General features: G+C 43.6%; 1 protein-coding gene across 3 annotated transcripts in view; it reads right to left on the minus strand.

Moving 5' to 3' along the window:
* Window positions 1-21365, minus strand: part of SMARCC1 (SWI/SNF related, matrix associated, actin dependent regulator of chromatin subfamily c member 1) — a 169685-nt gene that overhangs the window by 14135 nt on the left and 134185 nt on the right. For all 3 annotated transcript variants that reach the window (XM_059160755.1, XM_059160754.1, XM_059160756.1), the window contains exons 25-26: window positions 15599-15733; window positions 4404-4665 (exon numbers count right to left, since the gene is read on the minus strand). In XM_059160755.1, the coding sequence (XP_059016738.1) occupies window positions 4404-4665; window positions 15599-15733 (397 nt within the window). The remainder of the gene's footprint in view (window positions 1-4403; window positions 4666-15598; window positions 15734-21365) is intronic.

Below are 21365 nucleotides of genomic sequence, written 5' to 3' on the forward strand. Positions count from 1 at the left end.
GAAGGTATTATGCTAAGTGCAATAAGTCAATCAGAGAAGGACAATTATATGATCTCATTCACATATGGAATTTAAGAAACAAAGAGGATTGTAGAAGAAGAGAGGAAAAAACAAAACAAGACAAAACCAGAGAGGGAGACAAACTCTAAGAGACTCTTAACTCTAGGGAACAAACAGTTGTTGAAGGGGAGGTGGGTTGGGGGGATGGGATAATTCATTGAAGGACATTAAGGAGCACATGATGGAATCAGCATGGATGTTAAAAGACTGATCCATCACTGAATGCTACCTCTGAAACTAGTAATACATTATATGTTAGTTAATTAAATTTAAATTTAGAAATAAATTAAAAAATGTCTACCTATGTCTACCAAAGACATGTGCACACCCATGTTCACAGTAGCAGTTACTATCTGTAACAACCAAACCCTGGAAACTAATCAATGTACATCAACAGGAGAACAGACCAATACAACGAGGTAGAGCCCCACAATGGACCACATACAGCAAACAGGAGAAATAAGCTTGCAACCACTGACACCAACATGGGTGGGTATCAAGTGTTGAGTGAAAGAAACTGGACAGAAAAAAAAGTCATGTTGTAAGTCCCTCCAGATAACATTCAAAACCATCCCAACTAATTCACTGCTGTTAGGAACCTGGATAGCTGTCGCCCCCAGGAGAAAAGGAGGTAGAAAGGAAGATAGCGGAGGATTCTGGGTAATGGTTGCACAGGTATCTTCTCTTTGTTAAAACTCATTGAATACTCATGATTTGTGTCTTTTTTCATACATACATTATATTTCAATAAAAAACTAAGAAAAAAGATGATCTCATCACCGATTTTAGTCTCATCATACATGCAACGATCTTTTTTTTTTTTTTTTTTAAAGATTTGTTTATTTATTTATTTGACACAGAGAGATCACAAGTAGGCAGAGAGGAAGGAAGAGAGAGCGAGGGGAAGCAGGCTCCCTGCTGAGCAGAGAACCCAATGCAGGGCTCGATCCCAGGACCCTGAGACTATGACCTGAGCCGAAGACAGAAGCTTAACCCTCTGAGCCACCCAGGCGCCCCAACAATCCTTTTGTTTAAAAAATCACTGAAGAAGAGCTTATTTCTGTGAGAAAGTAATAAGAGAAAAACTCCCTATTTCTATTTAAAGGCTATTTAAAAAAAATTTTTTTTTAATTTATTTATTTGACAGAGAAAGAGATCACAAGTAGGCAGGGACGCAGGCAAAGAGAGAGGGGGGGGGGAAGCAGGCTCCCCACTGAGCAGAGAGTCCAATGTGGGGCTCGATCCCAGGACCCTGAGATCATGACCTGGGCCAAAGGCAGAGGCTTAACCCACTGAGCCACTTGGTGCCCCTCTAAAGGCTATTTCTATGAACCCTCATTTCTTTGGCATAGCCTCCCTAAGAGAATAGCTGTATTTCAATCTGCTGTACGTCCCCTCTTAGTCTGGGGTCATGGCGCAGTGTGAAGTTATCACTTTGGAATCGGATGGAGCCCAGTACAAATCCTGGTCCATCAGGCAGCAAGACCACATGGTCCCTGTCACACATTGGTCTTCAGCGGTAAAGTAAGGACAATGACAAGCAAGCAGAACAAGGTGGGTGACTGGCCTAGCCTGCAAAAACCTATCCTCACCAGGATGTAATTAAGGGAAAAGGCAAAAGCATCTCTCTTCCCATCTTTTACAAGCTAAATGCAGATGTTGGAGCTCCTATGAACAATTACTATAGATTCTGATGCTTAACACCAGCCAGAACCAAGTACCAAGTAGCCATAGGGAACTTCCCCATTAAATCCCCAGTAGTTTTAGGAATAAATTTTAAAAATAAGCACTATTTCTGAAAAATCACTTTGTGATCTTCACTCGGTTAAGCATCTCTATCTTTTGGAAGTTTAATTTTGAAGAAAATTCAATCTCATACAGAGAATTTAATCTGTTCAAGCAGACAGAAAGACTAAGGAAGAAAGAATCCTACACTGTGAGGAGGGGAGACTGCTACAATTATATCCACAATCATCATTTAGATCAAGTGGCAAGCCTGATGGCGGTTGTAAATTCCACAGCTGTAATTTAAGTCGTGTATGTGTGAAATGAATGCTTCCCAATCAAAATCGACCTAGCCCGTTTTGAGTAAAGCCCAGAAAAATTAATACATAAAATATGTTTTGGGTGGCGAACTGAATGACCCATGTTGATAATACAAGTTGTCAAGATCACAATTTTTTCAGTCACGGCTTTCTCAGGCTCACATCCCTGGTTATTTCCATGAGATTTAGAGACTCTGTCATTTGAGGCAGTCAGGCTAGCTGCTATCATCACATTGGGACCTTCCCTGGCTTGCAAGGGTCTCCCAATATTACCTTAGTTCATTTGCACGAGCCGTGGCCAGAGAATTTGCATCCCACCCCAGGAAACACAAATTTGGGCTCTGCTAGACATCTGGCACATGATGAGAGTGTAATTATGAAACTCTTACAGGATGAGTGTTATTAGATCAATGAGCACACACCCATATACATCACTCTCTACAAAGGAAAGGAACATGGCGGGAAGAAAAGCTACAATTAAAGGTATGTTTTAGGTTTTCTTTTTTTTTCTTTAATTTTCTTTTTTTAAAGATTTTATTTATTTATTCAACAGAGAGAGATCACAAGTAGGCAGAGAGGCAGGCAGAGAGAGAGAGAGGAGGAAGCAGGCTCCCTGCTGAGCAGAGAGCCCGATGCGGGACTCGATCCCAGGACCCTGAGATCATGACCTGAGCCGAAGGCAGCGGCTTAACCCACTGAGCCACCCAGGCGCCCCTATGTTTTAGGTTTTCATGATGTTGGTGGGTAATCTTTGTTTAGGGGAGGTAGTTAAGTTTGAAAGGACTGTGAGCTCAACTTTCAAGGTGGTTAAAATGTCGTGGGTAGCTGCCAGCTTGAACGGGCTCCCATAAGCTACAAATAGGACCACCTGAGCATCAAACACAATAATGTCCATAACAGACTGAAACAGTAAAATATACAATACATAAATCCACAATACTAAAAACACACACGGAGAGCATACACACTCCCTTCCTGGTCACCTCTGGTGAAGACAGTGGTTAGAAATCCATTATTCAGGGAACCAATAAAGAGAAAGGATGAAGCCTTTATCCAGACTTTCCTGTAAGGAACTCATTTTCTGGATGAATACATGATTGACCAAGGTCTCTTTGATTTTTGTTTTTTAAATAAAAGAATCGCTGCTAATAAATGAACGAATAGAAAGAAATGCAGGAGGGAAGATCAACAGAGACGTCTCACCATTTTGCAAGGCCTGATGAAAGAGCTCATCTAGAAGCAATTCTCAAAAGCAGAAAACCTCTGGGAAAGTCTGCCAGGGAACTCTGTAGCAGACGGGTCAGCCTAACACTAGAACCACCGACCAACCTTCATGTCACCAAGAGAGATGAAAAATGTCAGCTTCCAAAAAGTGAACCCGCACCTGGTAACGTATCCAGAAGAAGCCTCTGGTTTACGGGAGATGTGTGGGAGAGGTAGGTGGGGAGAAGAGCATGCAAAATGACACCATGCACCTCCCGGGCACAATCAGGCAGTCACAGGTGGATGAATGGCATTAAAAAAAATAAATAAATAAAATAAAAGAAGGGGAGGTGTACTGTTAGCACATTAAGACAGATTTAAGAGACCTATCAGCAAATACAATGTGTGGACCTTATCTGAACACCAATTCAAACAAATGAAGCATCTGAGGACATTTAGTTAATGGTACTAGGAATTATGGGTGTGATAATAGTAGTTATGTTAAAGAATAAGATTTCCATTGGCTAGAGATATATCTTGAAGTCTACCTCTTGCCCCAGGGTGAGGAGGAATAAATAAAATATTGGCAATTCTGAAGCCGTGCAAGAGGTATATATGGAGAGACTCTTACACTATTCGCTCTCCTTTTGCCCATGGTAGATTCTCTAACAAAAAGTGAAAAATGGTGGGAAAGTGATGGGTGTGGAAGCTGGGTCATAAGAGTTCACTGCGTTTTTATTTTTGGGTGTCTATCTTTAAAAATGCCTGTAAGTTAAAAGAAAGAAGAAGACGAAGAAGAAGAAGAAGAAAAGCGCAGACAATCCACGAATTAATTTTTAAGGAACTCTGGGATATACCAGCCAACTGGAGGCTGACTGACCCGAGGAAGGGCATCACACCAGGAACAGCACAGCACACAGCCAGCATTGTGTGGTGAGGGCTATACAAGCGGGTCTCACTTGCCTACAATTACCTAGACAACAGGCATCCTAGTCACGGTCCTAGCCCCAAACTGTCACGGGTGTGGTTAGCTCCTCTGCCACTGAGCCACAGGGATGATTACGACCTCACCCGCGTGCGCCGCCTGCCTCTCACCTGGCTGGGGTGGGTGAGGTGGCGGCATCTGGTGGTGCATCAGGGGGTAGGGAGGGGGCTGCTGATGAGGCATCATGCCGGGGTGCCCCGCTGCTCCGAGCGGCGCCAGGCCAGGCCCTCCTGAGTGCTGGTGTGCCTGCTGAGGGTTCTGCCCGTGCTGCTGCTGTTCCATTTGCTGTCGGGCTCGCAGTTCGGCATATTTCAGCTGCTCCATGTGGAAGTTCTGGCGTTCAGTAAGCAACTGCTGCCTCTGTTGTTCTAACTGTTAAGAAAAGGAAAGGAAAGAGAGATGACACCAAGAGAGCTTCTCGGGAATGGATGACACACAGGACATCGACCCAATGCCCGAATTCTGTGTACCACCTTCCCAGGCACACAGCCACCTCGCCCCCTGCAACATTCAAGGCATTACTTCTTGAATAGCTTATTTCCATGTGGACACCTGTTACCAAGGTCAAGGTCTTTTCTTTGTCGTGCACAAGGTCTGTCTTTCCTGTAACCTTTACCCAGTGGGGTTCCTGTTCTCTGGGCCCACTCAGTACACATGGAATCCTGTCTGGCAGGCTTTCAGAGATGTAAAAATAGGTTTCATGACTGCCCAAGTAAAACAAACCTCCCCTCTCCTTTTAATAGTCCCTCAGCTACTAGAATTTCAAGTTCACACAACTTTCCCAGGTGTTCACTTCTGGATGTGATCCTTTGGTTACTATTTTAGAACTGACACAGAGTTAAATCCTCAGGATGAGTGGACGTGGCCCTAGCTGCAAATACACACATTTTTCTATGTGGAGCTTTGGCAGTGCCACCGCAAATCTTAGCTTTCAACTACCCAAAATTATACTGGGTGACACATTCACAGAATATTTTAGGTGACTAAATAAAGATGTGCATGAATCTTGGTTTGAAGAATGTAAGTATTTCAATATTCGAGATAATCTTTCTGGGACCCAAATTAAAATAAAGAGAAATAAGCTATTCCATGTGCCAGGAAATCCAGAAACCATAGGCCTGAGAATAGTTCAGAGGAGGAAGCCCACCTTAAATGCTATCAAAAATAATTTAATGCAGGCCTGGAAAAAGAAAATCAACTTTACCATGAAGGAAAATAAAAATCCAGATTTTGGAAGTAAAAAGTGTAAAGATCATAAGGAGGGTTATCGGATCTGTTTCTTGTCAATAATGTTCAAGCCCACCACTTCCAGCGGCAAGATCTGAGTCACTGGAAGATATTTTTAGAGCTTTTCCGTCCAAGACGGCAGACAGAAGCCACAAATGGCTCCTGTGCACTTGAAATGTGGCTAACCTGAAGTGGAATGTGTTCTAAGTAAAAAAACACACACCAAACTCTGAGCACTCGGCATGAAAAAAATTAATTTTTCATACTGATTACGTGTTCAAATAATATTTTGTATGTACTGAATTAAGCATTACAATTACACCTTTTTAAATGTGGTTACTTAGACAATTTTAAGTTACATATGTGGCTCACACTGTATTTCTGTTGGATAGCACTATTTCGAGGCATTAATAGATTAAAAAATGTAACATTTTAGCTTTCAGAAGCAGCCAGTTCTACAGATAAATACTATACACTGTCACCAGCAAAAACTGGTTGGAATACGCCTAAGAGTTAGCCTAGGAATATGGGCTCTCAGCAGAGGGCTGGCCGAGGAGAAGACCCTGCGGAACCAAGAGGGAAGCATTACTGGTCATCAGGAGTGGCTGCTAGGGAGCGGCCATGGATGGGGTGCAGGAGGGTGCGAGAGGGACGAGAACAGTGTGACCAGGTGAGGAGGAGGGGGAGTGGAGGGAATAGATGGTAAAGCTCAGGTCCCACGCTGGCCTGCAGGGAGTCTCCTAGGGAGGAGATCTTCTGAAACAAATGACTTTGTGAGTGGCTGAGGGTCATGGCAGGGTGCTGCCATGGTCCTAACAAACTGGTCTGGGCTCTTCATTTTCTGAGGAGGGTGACCCGAAGAGGTTAGAGCCTGGCACGGTGTCCCTCCTCCTTGTTTGTATAATGAGCAGGGAATTGCAAAATGTAAAAAACAAGGGAGTCCTCGGTAAGTCCAGCTCTGCAAGACATTTAATCAGCAATGGAGAGGCAGACTGAGAAAAAAGGGATCGAAAAATTCTAACTATAGGTCCCAGGATTTGCTTCCTTCTAATGATTCTTTCTAGGAAACTCAGGACTTTGCTGAAGTTAGACATAAGAGGTTGCCAGAAAAGGACCTCTTATCTATGTTCTGGACAAGCCACTATTGGTCTGGATGGTTTGGCTGAAGTCACACAGTTATGTAAGAACTATAATTTAGGTCAAGATCTGTTCTGTCAAGAAGCTGGAAGAGATCTTGTGTCTCTGAAGGAAAACTGTAGTCTCTGCGTTTCCTGTCTCAGTGGCTTGGTTTGGTTTTTAAACCAAACCAGTCCTGCGGGAGCTGACCTTATCCTCAAGTTATTAACCTCGGAAAGAGAAATTTGCCCAGTTTTCCACGTCCACAAATGTACTAACCTTAATTACCCTATTTTTTCCTGAGCTTCACTTATCCTTTCAAAACATGGAAGGTAATTAAAAGAAAGTAATTAGAAGAATTAAAACAGATGAATAATTAAACACATATATCTGCATACATACATTCCTGAAAGAGAACCCAGTTTAAACTAAATCTCCAGTGTGGGCTAAAAAGGTCCTGTGGGGTGGGTGCAGTGCCCGGACAGCAGGCCACGACATGGCTCAGAGAGGACCACCTCTGCTCTGCAGCACATGAAGCAGAGCTTCCAGAAACATCTTGGCCCCATCATGCAACAGACATTCTTCTCTTGTTGTAGATACCTTACTGCTACTGAGTTCAATCGGAGACAACATCAACTGGCAGTTTTGAGGAGAGCTCGATGATTCTGAGCAAATTTTAAATGCATAAAACCAGTGATTCTACTTCTGAGAATCTGTCCTAGAAAACTCTATGTGTGTGTGTCTAAGGACAGCCATTAAAGTACTGTTTTTTTTTTTTTTAAGATTTTATTTCTTTATTTGAGAGAGAATGAAAGTGAGAAAGATCACAGAGAAGGAGAAGCAGACTTGCTGCTGAGTGGAGAGCCTGATGTGGGGCTTGATCCCAGGACCCTGGGATCATGACCTGAGCTGAAGGCAGTCACTTAACTGACTGAGCCACCCAGGTGACCCAAGTACTATTCTTGATGTACAGTTGTCTGAGATACACTGAGGAAAAAAAGCAAGTTGCAGCAATACTTACTAACACAATCCTAATCCTAATTTAATTAAGAAAAAAAACCATACCTTTTTATTCACATATACAAACATTATATATTTGGTGTCCTAGAAGACACCAAACTATTAGGTGATTATTCCTAGAAATGAAATTAAGGGTAAGAGAGACTTTTTAATTTATTCATTTCTTTCTTTATTGAAAATTGTTTCATTACGTGTAATATTTTTGTCAAGAAACAAACCACTAGGGAATCTGGGTGGCTCAACCGGTTAAGCATCTGCCCTTGGCTAAGGTCGTGACCCCAGGGTCCTGGAATGGAGCCCTGCATCAGGCTCCCTGCTCAGCAGGGCATCTGCTTCTCCCTCTGTCCCCTCCCTACTGCTTATGCGCATGCACTCTCTCAAATAAAATCTTAAAAAAAAAAAACAAAAAAACCCAACAACCCACAAAAAACCTCACACTGAAAAAACAAAACAAAAAACCCAACACTAAAAGCATGCAAGTCATATGCTATAGATAGTTTGATTTTCTCCTCTCTGTTTTCCATTTCCTAGAACTGTGGACAAAGTCCCAACAGCTAAAGCGAACTGTGTATGTACTTTCACGGACACAGAATGTTAATGAACCTGTCCATTTCCTCTCATGGTTCCGATCTGGCTCAAGGGCAGCAGGTTTCACACAAAGCTGCCTGTAGCTGGGCTCTGAAGACACATCCCCCCACCGCATTCAAACTGTGCCTTCCTCTCCCCCTTCACTGCTATACTGTGTACGCATCAGAAGCTGAATCCAAGCGGAACCAGAGCACAACAGAGCACTTTTCTGCACCAAGACACCAAACACAGACACAGCTGCGAAGTGCAGCCGTGGCTCCCACAGAGCTCTCCTCCCCGCTTCACAGGCTCAGAGCAGGGAGGAGGGTGGGAAAGAGTACAAGGTGGGGGCCGCACAAGTCCACCAACACTGCCACGGGCTGAAATACTGGCTGAGACTTGAGCCTCTGACGACTTGGCCTCAGAACTAAGTAAATAATCACACACCTTCCTTTAAAATGTTAGGGGTCAGTAACCAGACATCACTTATAAAAAACCAAGTCCCATACAGACCCATTCATTCCTTCTTAGACCTGTGGAAAACAGAAGACCACAACTATGTCCCGTGGTTTCCCTATGTGCTTTGGGAGGTGAAAGCCACAGGGCAGCCGCACATCGTGGTGACTGGTCACTCCGTCTTATTTCCTTCTGCCTGCCGCCTGAGGCCACGCATTTGTGATCCAGAACTATACCCACAACTGAGCACAGCTCTCTTCAACTCAGCTGAAACTACCCCTTGCGTAATGGCACGCATCTGACAACAGGTTCTGTGACAGGACAGGCTGCATCAAAATGCATTAACCCAAAGACACAGAACACCAAGTGCAACGTGCTTCTCCTGGGGCAGTATGAACTTCACTTTCTGGCTTTTTGTTCTTTCTTCCTTAATCTGTCCTAAAGTACAATGAAACTCTGCTGAACCTACATCCCGTGTGTGAAGAGATCCTGTTATTGGGAACATGACCATTTCATCTTGATCCAGGCCACCATCATCTCGTGTGGGCTACTTTAACAGCCTTGCCACCAGTCTCTCCTCTCTGGGCCTTGCTGCTTTGTCATTTCCTCTCTACAACACAGCCGGCACATGGATCCCTGCGAAACTGCAAGGATGCCAGCCTCTGCATTTACTATATGGAATCCATAAAATGGGCTCTGTAGTTTTCCCACGCTTTAATCAGAATAAAATGAAAAGCCTCTGGGTGGCTTAGGTCACCAAATCTCTGACTTTATCCTCTCCCCTCCTCATTTATGCTCCAGCCCAACCATCACTCCTAAGTTCCCAAACATGCTCCTGCCGCAGAGCCTTTGCGCTGTTTCTAGGCCTTAGAAGGATGCACCTGTGAGTTTCCCAATAAGGCCTACCCAGAGGACACCACTGCAAAGTGCGATTTCTCCCTTCCCCAGCCTGGAACATACAGTTGTGTATGCATACACACACAGCACAGAACATCTCCTAACCCCCTTCGTGAATTATTTCAAGCTTTACCAAGGCAAAGAGTTTGGTTGGGTTTTATTCACCACTGTATCCCCACTACCATATCATGCCTAGAACAAAACAGGTGCTTAATGAGTATCCGAGGAACAAACAAATGACCTTAATCTTACATCACCTAATGCAACAAAAGCCAACAGCTCTAGGCAGGCTGACTCTTCAGTCTCCTCTTAAAGTTCTGGATTTAGGCCTTTTAAATAGCTCAGATCAGTCCCTCCTCCACTAGGAAGCTCTCCTTGATAATCTCAGCCAACCATGGCTGAGCCCCCTCAAGATCCCCCCCTCCACTGGATTTCCACTGCTCCATCACCCTGCAGTATGCAGTGTCTCTATGTCTCAAGGTCCCACTCACCCTCTAACCTCCTTGAGGACTGAGCCTGGGATTCCCACAGTCTCTCTTTACTGAATGTATTCAATTTCGACACCTAGCCAAATGGCCTGCAGAAGTGCAGATAGCATTTCGCCCACCAGATCAGCTCACAGATCCATTCTCATGGGCATCAAAATTTTTTTTAATCCAAATGGGAATGCTTTAGACAGGGCACATGGCCCCCAGTTCTCCCCAGGTGGCTCAATTCCCCAACATAACCCACGTTTGAAACCTGCTCTCTCGACTGCTGTACGCTAGCCACCTGGCATGGAAGGCTGCTCAGATGGGCAGGCCCTCTGAGTTACGAACCCAGCACAAGCTCAGCATCCTCACCCGAGCTGGAGTCAATACTTATCACGTTATTTCTTCGATGGGCTCTATACATTTCATAACTGCCTTCCGCCAATACCAGCACTTCACAAGAGAGTGTAATAATGGCTTCTGAGTCTAATTACAGCTGTATGCACAGTATCTACAAAAGATTAACGTTTATGTCCTTTGTTCTTAATTATTACATACTTTAAGACTCAAGAGAAATGATTTTAAGTCATTAGAGAAGAAAAAGAAAGTTCCTGATTCTTTTCTTTTTTTTTTTTTTTAAAGTAGGCTCTACACCCAGTGTGGAGCCCAGCATGGGGCTTGAACTCACAACCTTGACATCAAGACCTGAGCTGAGATCAGAAGTCATGATTAACCAACTGAGCCACCCAGATGCTTCCATATCTGATTCTTAAAAGTCTAAGAATAGATTCTGACATCTATTGCTATATAAATAAAACCAAATGCTTAATTCAAAAAAAGTATGTCCTGGAGCTGGTAGGTAAAGAAGTACACCTAAAAGTGAACAGAGGCAGGGGCGCGTGGGTGGCTCAGTCATTAAGCGTCTGCCTTCAGCTCAGGTCATGATCTCAGGGTCTTGGGATCAAGTCCCATGTCCGGCTCCCTGCTCAGAGGGGAGTTTGCTTCTCCTTCTGCCTCTGCCTCTGCCCCTCCCCTCACCAGCTCATACTCTGGTTTTCTCAACTAAAGAAATAAAATCTTTAAAACATAAAAAATAAAGTGAACTGAGGCAATGTGGTGGGCAGAAGAGCAGCAGGTGGTTAGTACAAGGCTCTGCTCCTGGCTGACTTGGACTTTCTAGTCTCAATTTTAAGTTGTAAGAGGGATGATAAAACCTTGCATATCTCAGGGGCACCTGGGTGGTTCAGTAATTAATCGTTTGCCTTCGGCTCAGGTCATGATCCCAGGGTCCTGGGATGAAGTCCCGCACTGGGCTCCCTGCTCAGCGGGGAGTCTGCTTCTCCCTCTCCAGCTCCCTGTGCTTATGTTCCCTCTGTCACTGTCCGTCTCTGTCATAAATAAAATCTTCAAAACAACAACAACAACAAAACCCTTGCATATCTAAGATTCTCTTGGTTATAAGAAGTTGAGAATGGTTTATTTCTTTATAAAGTGTTAGATAAAAACACTAAGCTGAACAAACAGGTTTGGCACTTGGCTCTGTCCCTTCTAGACTGTGATCGCAGGTACATAATGTATCCTGTCCAAGCTCCAGTCTCTCCCTCCATAAGAGAAGTGAACAAAGATAGGGCCTTATGTGCCCATCCAGCATCACTGCTGAAGATTCAAAGCAATCAGTATTTTCTTGCTAATGGTTTCCTCATAGATTTTGAGGGATTAAATGAGAAAATCCATATAAAGTGGTTTAGCACAGTGACTGGTCCGATGAATGTTTATAAAGCCATCAAAAACTTACAAATAATGAATCTTAATATACAATCACTGGTTACCATGTGCCTAAAAAAAGAGAGGCGCGTAAATATTTACCGAACACCTACTATGTGTCAGAGGCATTGTGCCAGGCACATGCCACACTTTTGTCATTTAAGTCCCACAATAGTCCCATGCTGTAATCACTGGTTTGGAAAGTAGCCATGGCTTTGCCTGCCCACATGAAAGGACAGGAGAGCAGGACCCGGTGGAGAAAAAGTAGTATGGTATACTACATGAATGGGAGACATTTTGAGTGTTGCAGGACTCTGGTTCTGAGAGTGAGCCTCTGAGCCGGCCTCCACACTCCCACTTCCGGTCTTTAGCCCTTCTGCCTCCTGAACCATGTCTAAGCCCAAGCCCGGTTCCAGAACCACAGCTGGCCTGGGTGACCGAGAACACAGCAAAATGAAGGAACAGAGACTGGGAAGTTTAGGTGACAAGCAACAGGGTGACTTCCATTCTGGGTGCTCATTCACTTTCTTTCTCTTTTTAATCACCCACCCAGGGGGAGCCCTTTCATGAACGGCACCCTGGAAAAACTGTTGTGGCAGAAGCTTACCTCAGGGCTAAGCTGGGAGCCCTAACCCTGCTGATCCCAGGAAGCCTGCACCCTCGTATAGCCCCACGCTGGAGCCATCCAGCCAGGGTGCCTGGCTCCCCGCTCCCAGAAGCCATGTGAGACCTGGTTTGCTGTTTCGGTCACTAAGGTTTAGTGTGATTTTTCCCACAGCAGTGAATAACACAGCTGTGTTACTTAGTCAGTGACAAGGGTTTGGGACTATCCCCCACAGAGGATTTTCCTGCCCAGATGCCGACTGAGAGAAGGCAGGCTGACCACCAAAGGCTCTGAGAAGACTGACCTGACGTGGTGCAGGCGTTCCCAACATTTTTGGTTGTGCTATTTTATTCAGAGACTAGTCCCTAAAATGTTTCATGTGCTCTGATTAGAATTTAACATAACAACAAAAAAAGATTCAAGTAAGAAAACCACAGTGCAGTTCTGTAATTAGAGGTAGTAACTGTTACAAATCCATAGCATGAGGGAAATTCTGAAGGGCCAAGAGAAGTGTAGCCATTACACTCGGCCCCTGGGTGTCTGGGACTCCGGGCGAGAACTGGGGAGGGGCGGAGGACGGTGCTGATCTTCACTGAGGGTTTCAAAGAGTGGGGGGATCCACAGGTTCAACCTCTGAGAAGAAAGTACCTTAGAGCTGAGAAAAGAGCCCCTTGAGAATCCAGACATGTCCTGTGAATGCCCAGAGTCCTGCTCATCTCCAGGCTCAGCCATTGGTGCTGCTTTAGGAACGACAGCAGGGTGTCTGGCTGCCAGTGGATACTACCCGATCACCACGGGAATCCAGTGCATTATTACCCTGTTACACTGAGCCCACTAAAAACATCCACACATGACAAAAGGGCAGCTTATGAGGATAAGATACACACAAAGCCATTCCTCAACTCTCCGGCTCGGCTGGCAGAGGAATTCTCCCTCTGTCTTCCACGTATGCCTCCTTACTGCTCTCAGAGGAGCACTGAACACACCGTGCCATCATCTGTCTACCTGTCTTCCCCACTCAACTAAAGGGTGGACTTCCCGTTTCCACTTCTCTAACTTCTGACACTGATGCTGGCATATACTCATTCAACAGCCACCGAAACGAGCCCATAATGTGCCAGTTCTGTTTACAAAAACACTTGATCGATTCCGCGCTCAAAGGGCCTATACCCCGGGATGGTAGATGGACATGTGAGCCAACAACTACAATACATAGTGTAGGTGCTCTGTCAGGCTGCCACGGCCGCAGATGGGGTGGGCAAGTCACCCAGAGGGGAAGGGCTGAGTGATGCAGGGCTGGGGAAGACGGCCTTGCAGGCAGAAGAGCAGAATCATACAGGTGGCACAGAGAGCAAGGCCAGAGGGCAGCCTGCATGGGGCATGGTGTGGCTTGTACCCAGAGGGCAGCTCCCAGGGAAGGAGAGGGCCAGCAGTGGGAGACAAGCCTATAGGTCAGGGAACTGGGGGTGGGCTGGGGAAGGGTGTGGGTAGAGAGTTACTGAAGGAGCCTTGCTGTTCTTCAGGGCCTGGATGCCAGCCAAAGTGGCAGAGCTGGTCTCAGGACAAAATGAAAATGGGCTGTTTATGACAGTTACTGGACTACTGAGAAATCTGCCAGAGGATGTGACTGGATGTGACCAATAAACAGTTAAAGAAATACAAAAAGGTTCTTAAAATTAGAAGGCCTCGGGGCGCCTGGGTGGCTCAGTAAGTTAAGCCTCTACCTTCGGCTCAGGTCATGATCCCAGGGGCCTGGGATCGTGTCCCGCATAGGGCTCTCTGCTCAGCAGGGAGCCTGCTTCTCCTCATCTCTCTCTCTGTCTGTCTCTCTGCCTATTTGTGATCTCTCTGTCAAATAAATAAATAAAATCTTAAAAAAAAAAAATTAGAAGGCCTCTGGGATAATTTAATTTTAAAGTTCTACCACTTAGATACCAGTATCTCACATATAGATAAAACTCAAAATAATAAGAGAGAACAAGTCCTAACTAAATCCTCAAATTTAGTCCACTGCTTAGAAAGTTACCAATTCCCGGGGTACCTGTGTGGCTTAGCTGGTTAAGTGTCTGCCTTTGGCTTGGGTAATGATCTCGGGGTCCTGGGATCTAGCTCCACATCCGGCTCCCTGCTCAGCAGGAAATCTGTTTCTCCCTATCCTTTTGTCTCCACCCCCTGTTTGTGTGCTTTCTCAAACAAATAAAATCTTAAAAAAGAAAAAAACAAAAAAAGAAAGTAAATTATCAATCTCTCTTCTAGTCAACTCATTAAAAAAATAATTCTCCAAAAATTACCTTGAATGACCAAATGTTCCCCTGCCTCTAGTTTCTTACTTTTTTTGCTTCCTTCCTTAGTTTTGGCCTTTTCTACAATTCTCTTGATCCTGTTTGGGCCACATCCTTCTCTCACAAGTGTCTGCCCCCAACCATGCTGCTTAGGAGCTCAGCAAGGGCCTAGCCCCCACCCCGCCCTCCACTGTGCAGGGAAGGGGAGGAAGACTGAGAGTCCAAGGTGGACCAGAGGAGGATTTGGTTAAGAGGGGTCATAGAAACAAGGCTTCTAACTCAAGGGGAGATTAACTCCTACTTTCTGTTATTTGTGGGTTTTTGGTTTTGTTTTGTTTTTTAAAGATTTATTTATTTGACAGACAGAGATCACAAGTAGACAGAGGTAGGCAGAGAGAGAGAGGGAGACGCAGGCTCCCTGCTGAGCAGAAAGCCCAATGTGAGGCTTGATCCCAGGACCCTAAGATCATGACCTGAGGCTAAAGGCAGAGGCTTTAACCCACTGAGCCACCCAGGCGCCCTTACTTTCTGATATTTGTATTGAAGAAGACAGGAAATCAAGAAAATCCTTGAATCAGACAATGGATCTATATGAATTCTACTTTACTGGTAACAAGTAATACAGAAAAGAAGTCTTAGATCTAACTTCTGTATTGAAGAATTTTATACCATCATGCATGCATCTGGAAAGCTGAGAGGCGAAAACCTGGAATTTAAATCATTAGTTTTAGAATGAGAACAGAGTTCCTTCTGTTCATCAATGACCGAGAACCCCTTTGAAAGGGCAAAGCAAACAAGGAGAAAGCACCAACAGAGTAGGCTACCACTCATCTAACTTGCGGTTTACGGAAGGTGTCAGCACTTCCTGGTCAGAAAGCCACCACAACTGTCCCTTTACTTACAGCCTCCTTCTCTCTGTCCATGATAGTTTCCAGCTCCTCAAAATGTCGAAGTTTGATCTCCAACTTCTTCATCTGTGTCTCAACCAGCAGGGCCACCAGAGACTTGATCTTTCTCTCCTCCACGGCAGCCAGGTGCTAAGTGTAAAAAGATAATTCCAATTACTTAGGTAAACATTTGTTTAAAATAGAGCAACAAAACGCTGAAGTTGCTATTCAGAGTACGGATTATAGAATGAAGAACGGTGTCCTAGATCCCTCCTTTGTATGTCTCTACCAAACATTTACTTCAATTTAAAATAGCTTGCTGAATTTCTGGTCCTTACAGGTATAAATAACTCTTTTAAAAGGTTAAAAAAACCCAACACCCTCCCACGGTAGACTACTCCTCTCAAAAAGAGCCCATTAGGAAGGGACAGTTTAACCAGGACCCTGATGGCCAAAGAGAAGGAGACAAGTAGCCTGGGGTACACGTCCCCATCTGCCTCCCACTTACCTTGCACCATCACTCCTCTATTCCATGCCTCCTCTCACCATCTTTCCCTCCTTAGCAACTGTCCAGGGACAGCTAAGCAGTGGCTCCCCCCCCACACCCAACACTCAGATGTAAAGTCTCTGCTTTCTCTCCAGTGAGTGGCACTCGGTGTGGAAAGGAGAGGGTGAACAATATTCCCCAACAAGTCTGAGGGCAGGATCTGGACCCAGAGAAACAAATACGGTATAGAATGAATAGTTAATCTGGATGAATGGGCTACTCTGGATGATGAGACCTACTCACACTTCTTGCCTACTCAGCAGGACACAGAAGAAGGCACCATACTATACAAAGAAGATGAGGGGCCCGTATCTGTGACAGTGACTATCTATATCTGGCCTGGGGTCAATCCCACCCTGGATACCATCCAAGAGAAGCACCAACAAACTCCCAACACTGTTCTGTATTCCCTTTCATCATATCTGCTGAATCTATGTGCTCATCTTTCTCTACCCGAGTGAGAAGTAGCATGGAGCATCTGTCTTATAGATCCCTGTTCCATAGAGAATCTAGAAGCAGTTGACATGCAGAAGGCATTTAACACAGGCTTTGGGGAGCTAACTTAATAGACAACACTTAAATGAGAGTCTTATTTACCCTTTTACAGTTAGAAAGAGAAATGCAGTTTTCTATCATAGAGATCCATCTACAGGAAGAGGCAGAAGTCTAAGCAAAAGGTGACAACAAAGAGGTTTTATGAACGAATCTACAGCTGTTCATGAAATGTTTGTCTTCCTAACAACACTCTGAGCTACAGATCAATAACAAGATTAAGTAAAGATTACATGATCCTAAGCCTGCTATTAATGTGCAGTGTTCTGCCATTTGTATTTCTGAGTAAGAAATGTAGCACAACAAAATATCAGAAATTTATAAATAGGCGTCACACGAGAAGTAGGTCTCCCTTCATGTGTTATCACCTTAACACCAGTAGCCCCTCCTTCGGAGAAGACTCAGGTTATCAGTTCCCAGATCTATTTCTAAGAGAATTGAACCTGTAGAACTCTGATGGCTATGGCAGAAAATGGCTCTTATTTTTTTGAGAATTATCCAGGAAGTTGGGGATATCCCCATGTATTATTACATCAACATGCCAAAATATTTCCTCTCAAAACTGAGGATCAAGAGTTTTCAAACAGAAAGGACCACCAAGTAACAAGAAAATAAAAGTTGAAAAAAATACACGGCAAGGAACCACTCTGGAAATTTAAGACCATAAAACAGAGTGAAATCCTACAAGTTTCCAGAAAGGCAAACAAATAAAACAGTAGGTTACAAACAAAAATTCAGACTCCATCAGGCTTTTCTCAAAAACAAAACTAGGTTTTTAGAAAATAATGGTAAAATACTCTCCAAATTCCGAGGGAAAAATGCATTTCAATTTAGAATTTCAAGTACAGCAACTTAAATGAATGAAGTGTGGGCACAGGATAGACGTATCTGAAATCAAGGGCTCAAAAAGTTTATTTCTGGGGCTCCTGGGTGGCTTAGCTGGTTAAGCGCCTCCCTTTGGCTCAGGTCACGATCTAAGGGTCCTGGGATGGAGCCCTGAGTCAGCTCAGCAAAGAATGTACTTCTCCCTCTGCCCTTGCCCCTCCTCCCTGGTAGTGCTCTCTCTCTCTCAAATAAATAAAATCTTAAAAAAAAGTTTAATTCCTACACCTGCTTTTGAAGGATATGGTCCAGTTAGTTTAGTGTAAAACCAGAAAAAGGCAAAGACATGAGTGCGATCCAGAAGTCACAGACTTAACCTAAGAAAGAAGCCTAAGTCCATAGTGGGTCCAAAAGCGAATAGAAACGAATGAAACAAGACTGGCAAGTTGGTGATAACCAAAGCTGGTGGTGGATACACAGAGAGTCATTATACTATTCTATTTCTCTATCTATTCTAATAGTTCTATAGCAAAGTTTAAGAGGGGGTGGTGGGTGGGTTAATGGCTGGTGCCATGACAACTGGATATTCAAAGGCAAAACAATGAATTTGGACCCTATCTCAGACCATGTATAAAAAATGAACTCAGTAGGTCCAAGACCTAAAGGTTAAGAGCTAACATTAAAAAATTCTGAGAAAAGGAATACCTCGGTGGCTCAGCTGGTTAAGCATCTGACTCCTGATTTCGCCTTAGGTCATGATCTCAGGGTTGTGAGATCGAGCCCTGTACTGGGGCTCTATGCTAAGCATGGAACCTGCTTAAAGTTCATTCTATCCCTCTGCCCCTCCCACAGGACACTCACAGACAACACATCTGAGAAGAAAAAACAGGAGTAAATCTAAATGATCTTGGGGGTAAAGTAAAAGATTTCTTAGATGTGACACCACAAGCCTAAGTGCCAAAGGGAAGACTGAGGGGTTGGACTTCATCAAAATTAAAAACATCTCTGCTTCAAAAGACCCCTTCAGGAAAGTGAAAAGACAGTTCACAGACTGTGAGAAAATATTTGCAAATCCTACGTGTGATGAAAGATTTGTGTCCAGTTTATAACAAAGAACTCTTTTAACTTGTGCCTGCGGATGAAGGGATACTGGCGGAAGCATGGGGGACTTCAAATACAAGCCTGTCACCATCTCCGGCACTTGGGGAATTCTGAAGATGCAGGGGTTGGGACGCTAAGAAGTCAGGTTCAAGGAAAGACCGAAATTCCTGCGAACTCCCCTTCTGAAGTGATAAAGACTCCTTCACAACCCCACCGTAAGTTCTGCAAAGTCACAGCTAAGGATCGGGGTGGTCCTGGAGGAAGAGGACCAAACTGCCATCTAGCTTCACCTCAACCCGGCCCGTTCTCAGGTCTGTGAACACCACAGAGGAAGACTGAATCGTAGAGACAGACGAGATCACCACCTGGGTGGGGCATCTTTATGTATATATAAAATACTTTTTTCTTTTTATTCAGAGAATCTAAATTTTTATACATATCTGGCATTCAATCAAAACAGCAGATTCACAGATGGCACAGACATTGGACTTAGCAGGCAAGAACATTAAAATATGTTAAGATCACTCACTATGTGTAAGAAAATGTAGGAAAATATGGATAAGAAGAGAATTTCGATATATTTAGAATTTATACAAGAGCCAATATACACCTGATTGAAATTATGATTAAAATACACGATAACTTCCACACTGAGATACCGCCTTACACCAGTTAGAATGGCCAAAATCAACAGGACAGGAAACAGCAAGTGTTGGCGAGGATGTGAAGAAAGGGGAACCTTCTTACACTGTTAGTGGGAATGCAAGTTGGTGCAGCCACTTTGGAAAACAGTGTGGAACTTCCTCAAAAAAATTAAAAATAGGGTGCCTGGGTGGCTCAGTGGGTTGAGCCGCTGCCTTCGGCTCGGGTCATGATCTCGGCTCCTGGGATAGAGTCCCACATCGGGCTCTCTGCTCAGCGGGGAGCCTGCTTCCCTCTCTCTCTCTCTGCCTGCCTCTCCATCTACTTGTGATCCCTGTCAAATAAATAAATTAAAAAAAAAAATTAAAAATAGAGCTACCCTATGGCCCTGCAATTGTGCTACTGGGTATTTACCCCAAAGGTACAGATGTAGTGAAAAGAAGGGCCACATGTATCCCAACGTTCATAGCAGCAATATCCATAATCGCCAAACTGTGGAAAGAACCAAGATGTCCTTCAACAGATGAATGGATAAAGAAGATATGGTCCATATATACTATGGAGTATTATGCCTCCATCAGAAAGGATGAAAACCCAACTTTTTTATCAACATAGATGGGACTGAAGGAGATTATGCTGAGTGAAGAAAGTCAAGCAGAGAAAGTCAATTATCATATGGTTATATGATCATATCATATCATACATATCATATAATCATCACAATCATATCCATTTCATATCATATATATATCATATCATAATCATATCATATATCATAACCATATGGAAGTTTATAGTTTTTCAGGAATGAAAAAATAAAAAAATTTTTTAAAAGAATATATTCAAATTTATAAAAAGGAGAAATGAAATGCTCTTGCATCTAAATGATACTAATGATTGGCCATATAGGAAATCAAAAGAGAGCTACTTAAATTTAACCTTACCTTAGAAAGAACTCTAATTCTAGCCACCAGACTCAATCAGCCATTAAGAATGCCAGGTGATATGCAGAGAAAGATGCTTAGCCCCTAAAAGTGATTAACGCACGCTCTTTCTGGAAACAGCCTTCCATTGGGACAAATCAAAGCCAAGAGCTGCTACTGAGGACACAATCTACATGAGCCAAAGATCACCGAGGTTCACTTTTATTTTTTGATTGTGATTCTAAAAGGTACTTAGCCAATGTTGCAGGACATTCTGTACAAGACGGCAAACAATAATAATGGGGGGGAAACTGGGTATCGTACATGAATGGACTTCTGAAGGATCTCTGGTATGAATTTTCTTTTTCTTCCCTTGTATAAGTATTAATGGAGGGTTAGCAATAAAACAATTTTCTGAGACCCCCCCCCCCCAAAAGCTTAAAATTCAGCTGTGCTCAAGGTTAGAAAAACCACCAGAAATCTCTACAACTGAACATGGGCGCTTTGTGGAGTGGAGATGCAAAACCTGTGGCCTTCAAACTGAAGAAACAAATCTGAGTGAAAGACTTAGGGAAAGAAAACACAAAAAACCTCAATCTCTATCTTATGGCAACTTGTTTACTACTAAAGACTTATAGAATTATTCAGTCTGACCTCTAGCTAAAGAAAAAATTTTAATAGGTGTCAAAATTACCCCATATCAGAGTAAGTAAGACTATTTGCTGACGAGCTTGATGACATTTGGATTTTGAGTGGAAAAAAGAAAGAAAGAATTAATGTTCCACATCAAATTTGGCTTTTTCATATTTCGGGTCTTAATAATGTTTATTTATATGTCAGTTCTGATTTTCTTTATACAATTATTAAAACCAAATCTCTGCACCTTTTCCCTGTTCCATCATGCAATCCTCACTTGTAACATGAGAAATTAAACAGTAGGTTTCTCGGAAAGAAATGGCCTGGTCCTTTGCACTGCCTCACCTTCTGAACTTTGTGACTGCATCCTAACGGATGTGGTAACAGGCCATTTCCCGATCTCCCGCATTTCTAGATCCAGGGGAAGAGCCTCCTTTTTGATTTAACTTCTGTGACTATCCTTATTTTTACTGGTACAAGCTTTTGCACCTGGGAGAAGGCAAGAACATAGTATCCTTCATGGAACAGCACATGTCCTGCTACCAAGACTCTAAGAAAT

The sequence above is a fragment of the Mustela lutreola genome, chromosome 2 (assembly GCF_030435805.1).
Source record: "Mustela lutreola isolate mMusLut2 chromosome 2, mMusLut2.pri, whole genome shotgun sequence".
In the NCBI taxonomy this organism is placed as follows: Eukaryota; Metazoa; Chordata; class Mammalia; order Carnivora; family Mustelidae; genus Mustela; species Mustela lutreola.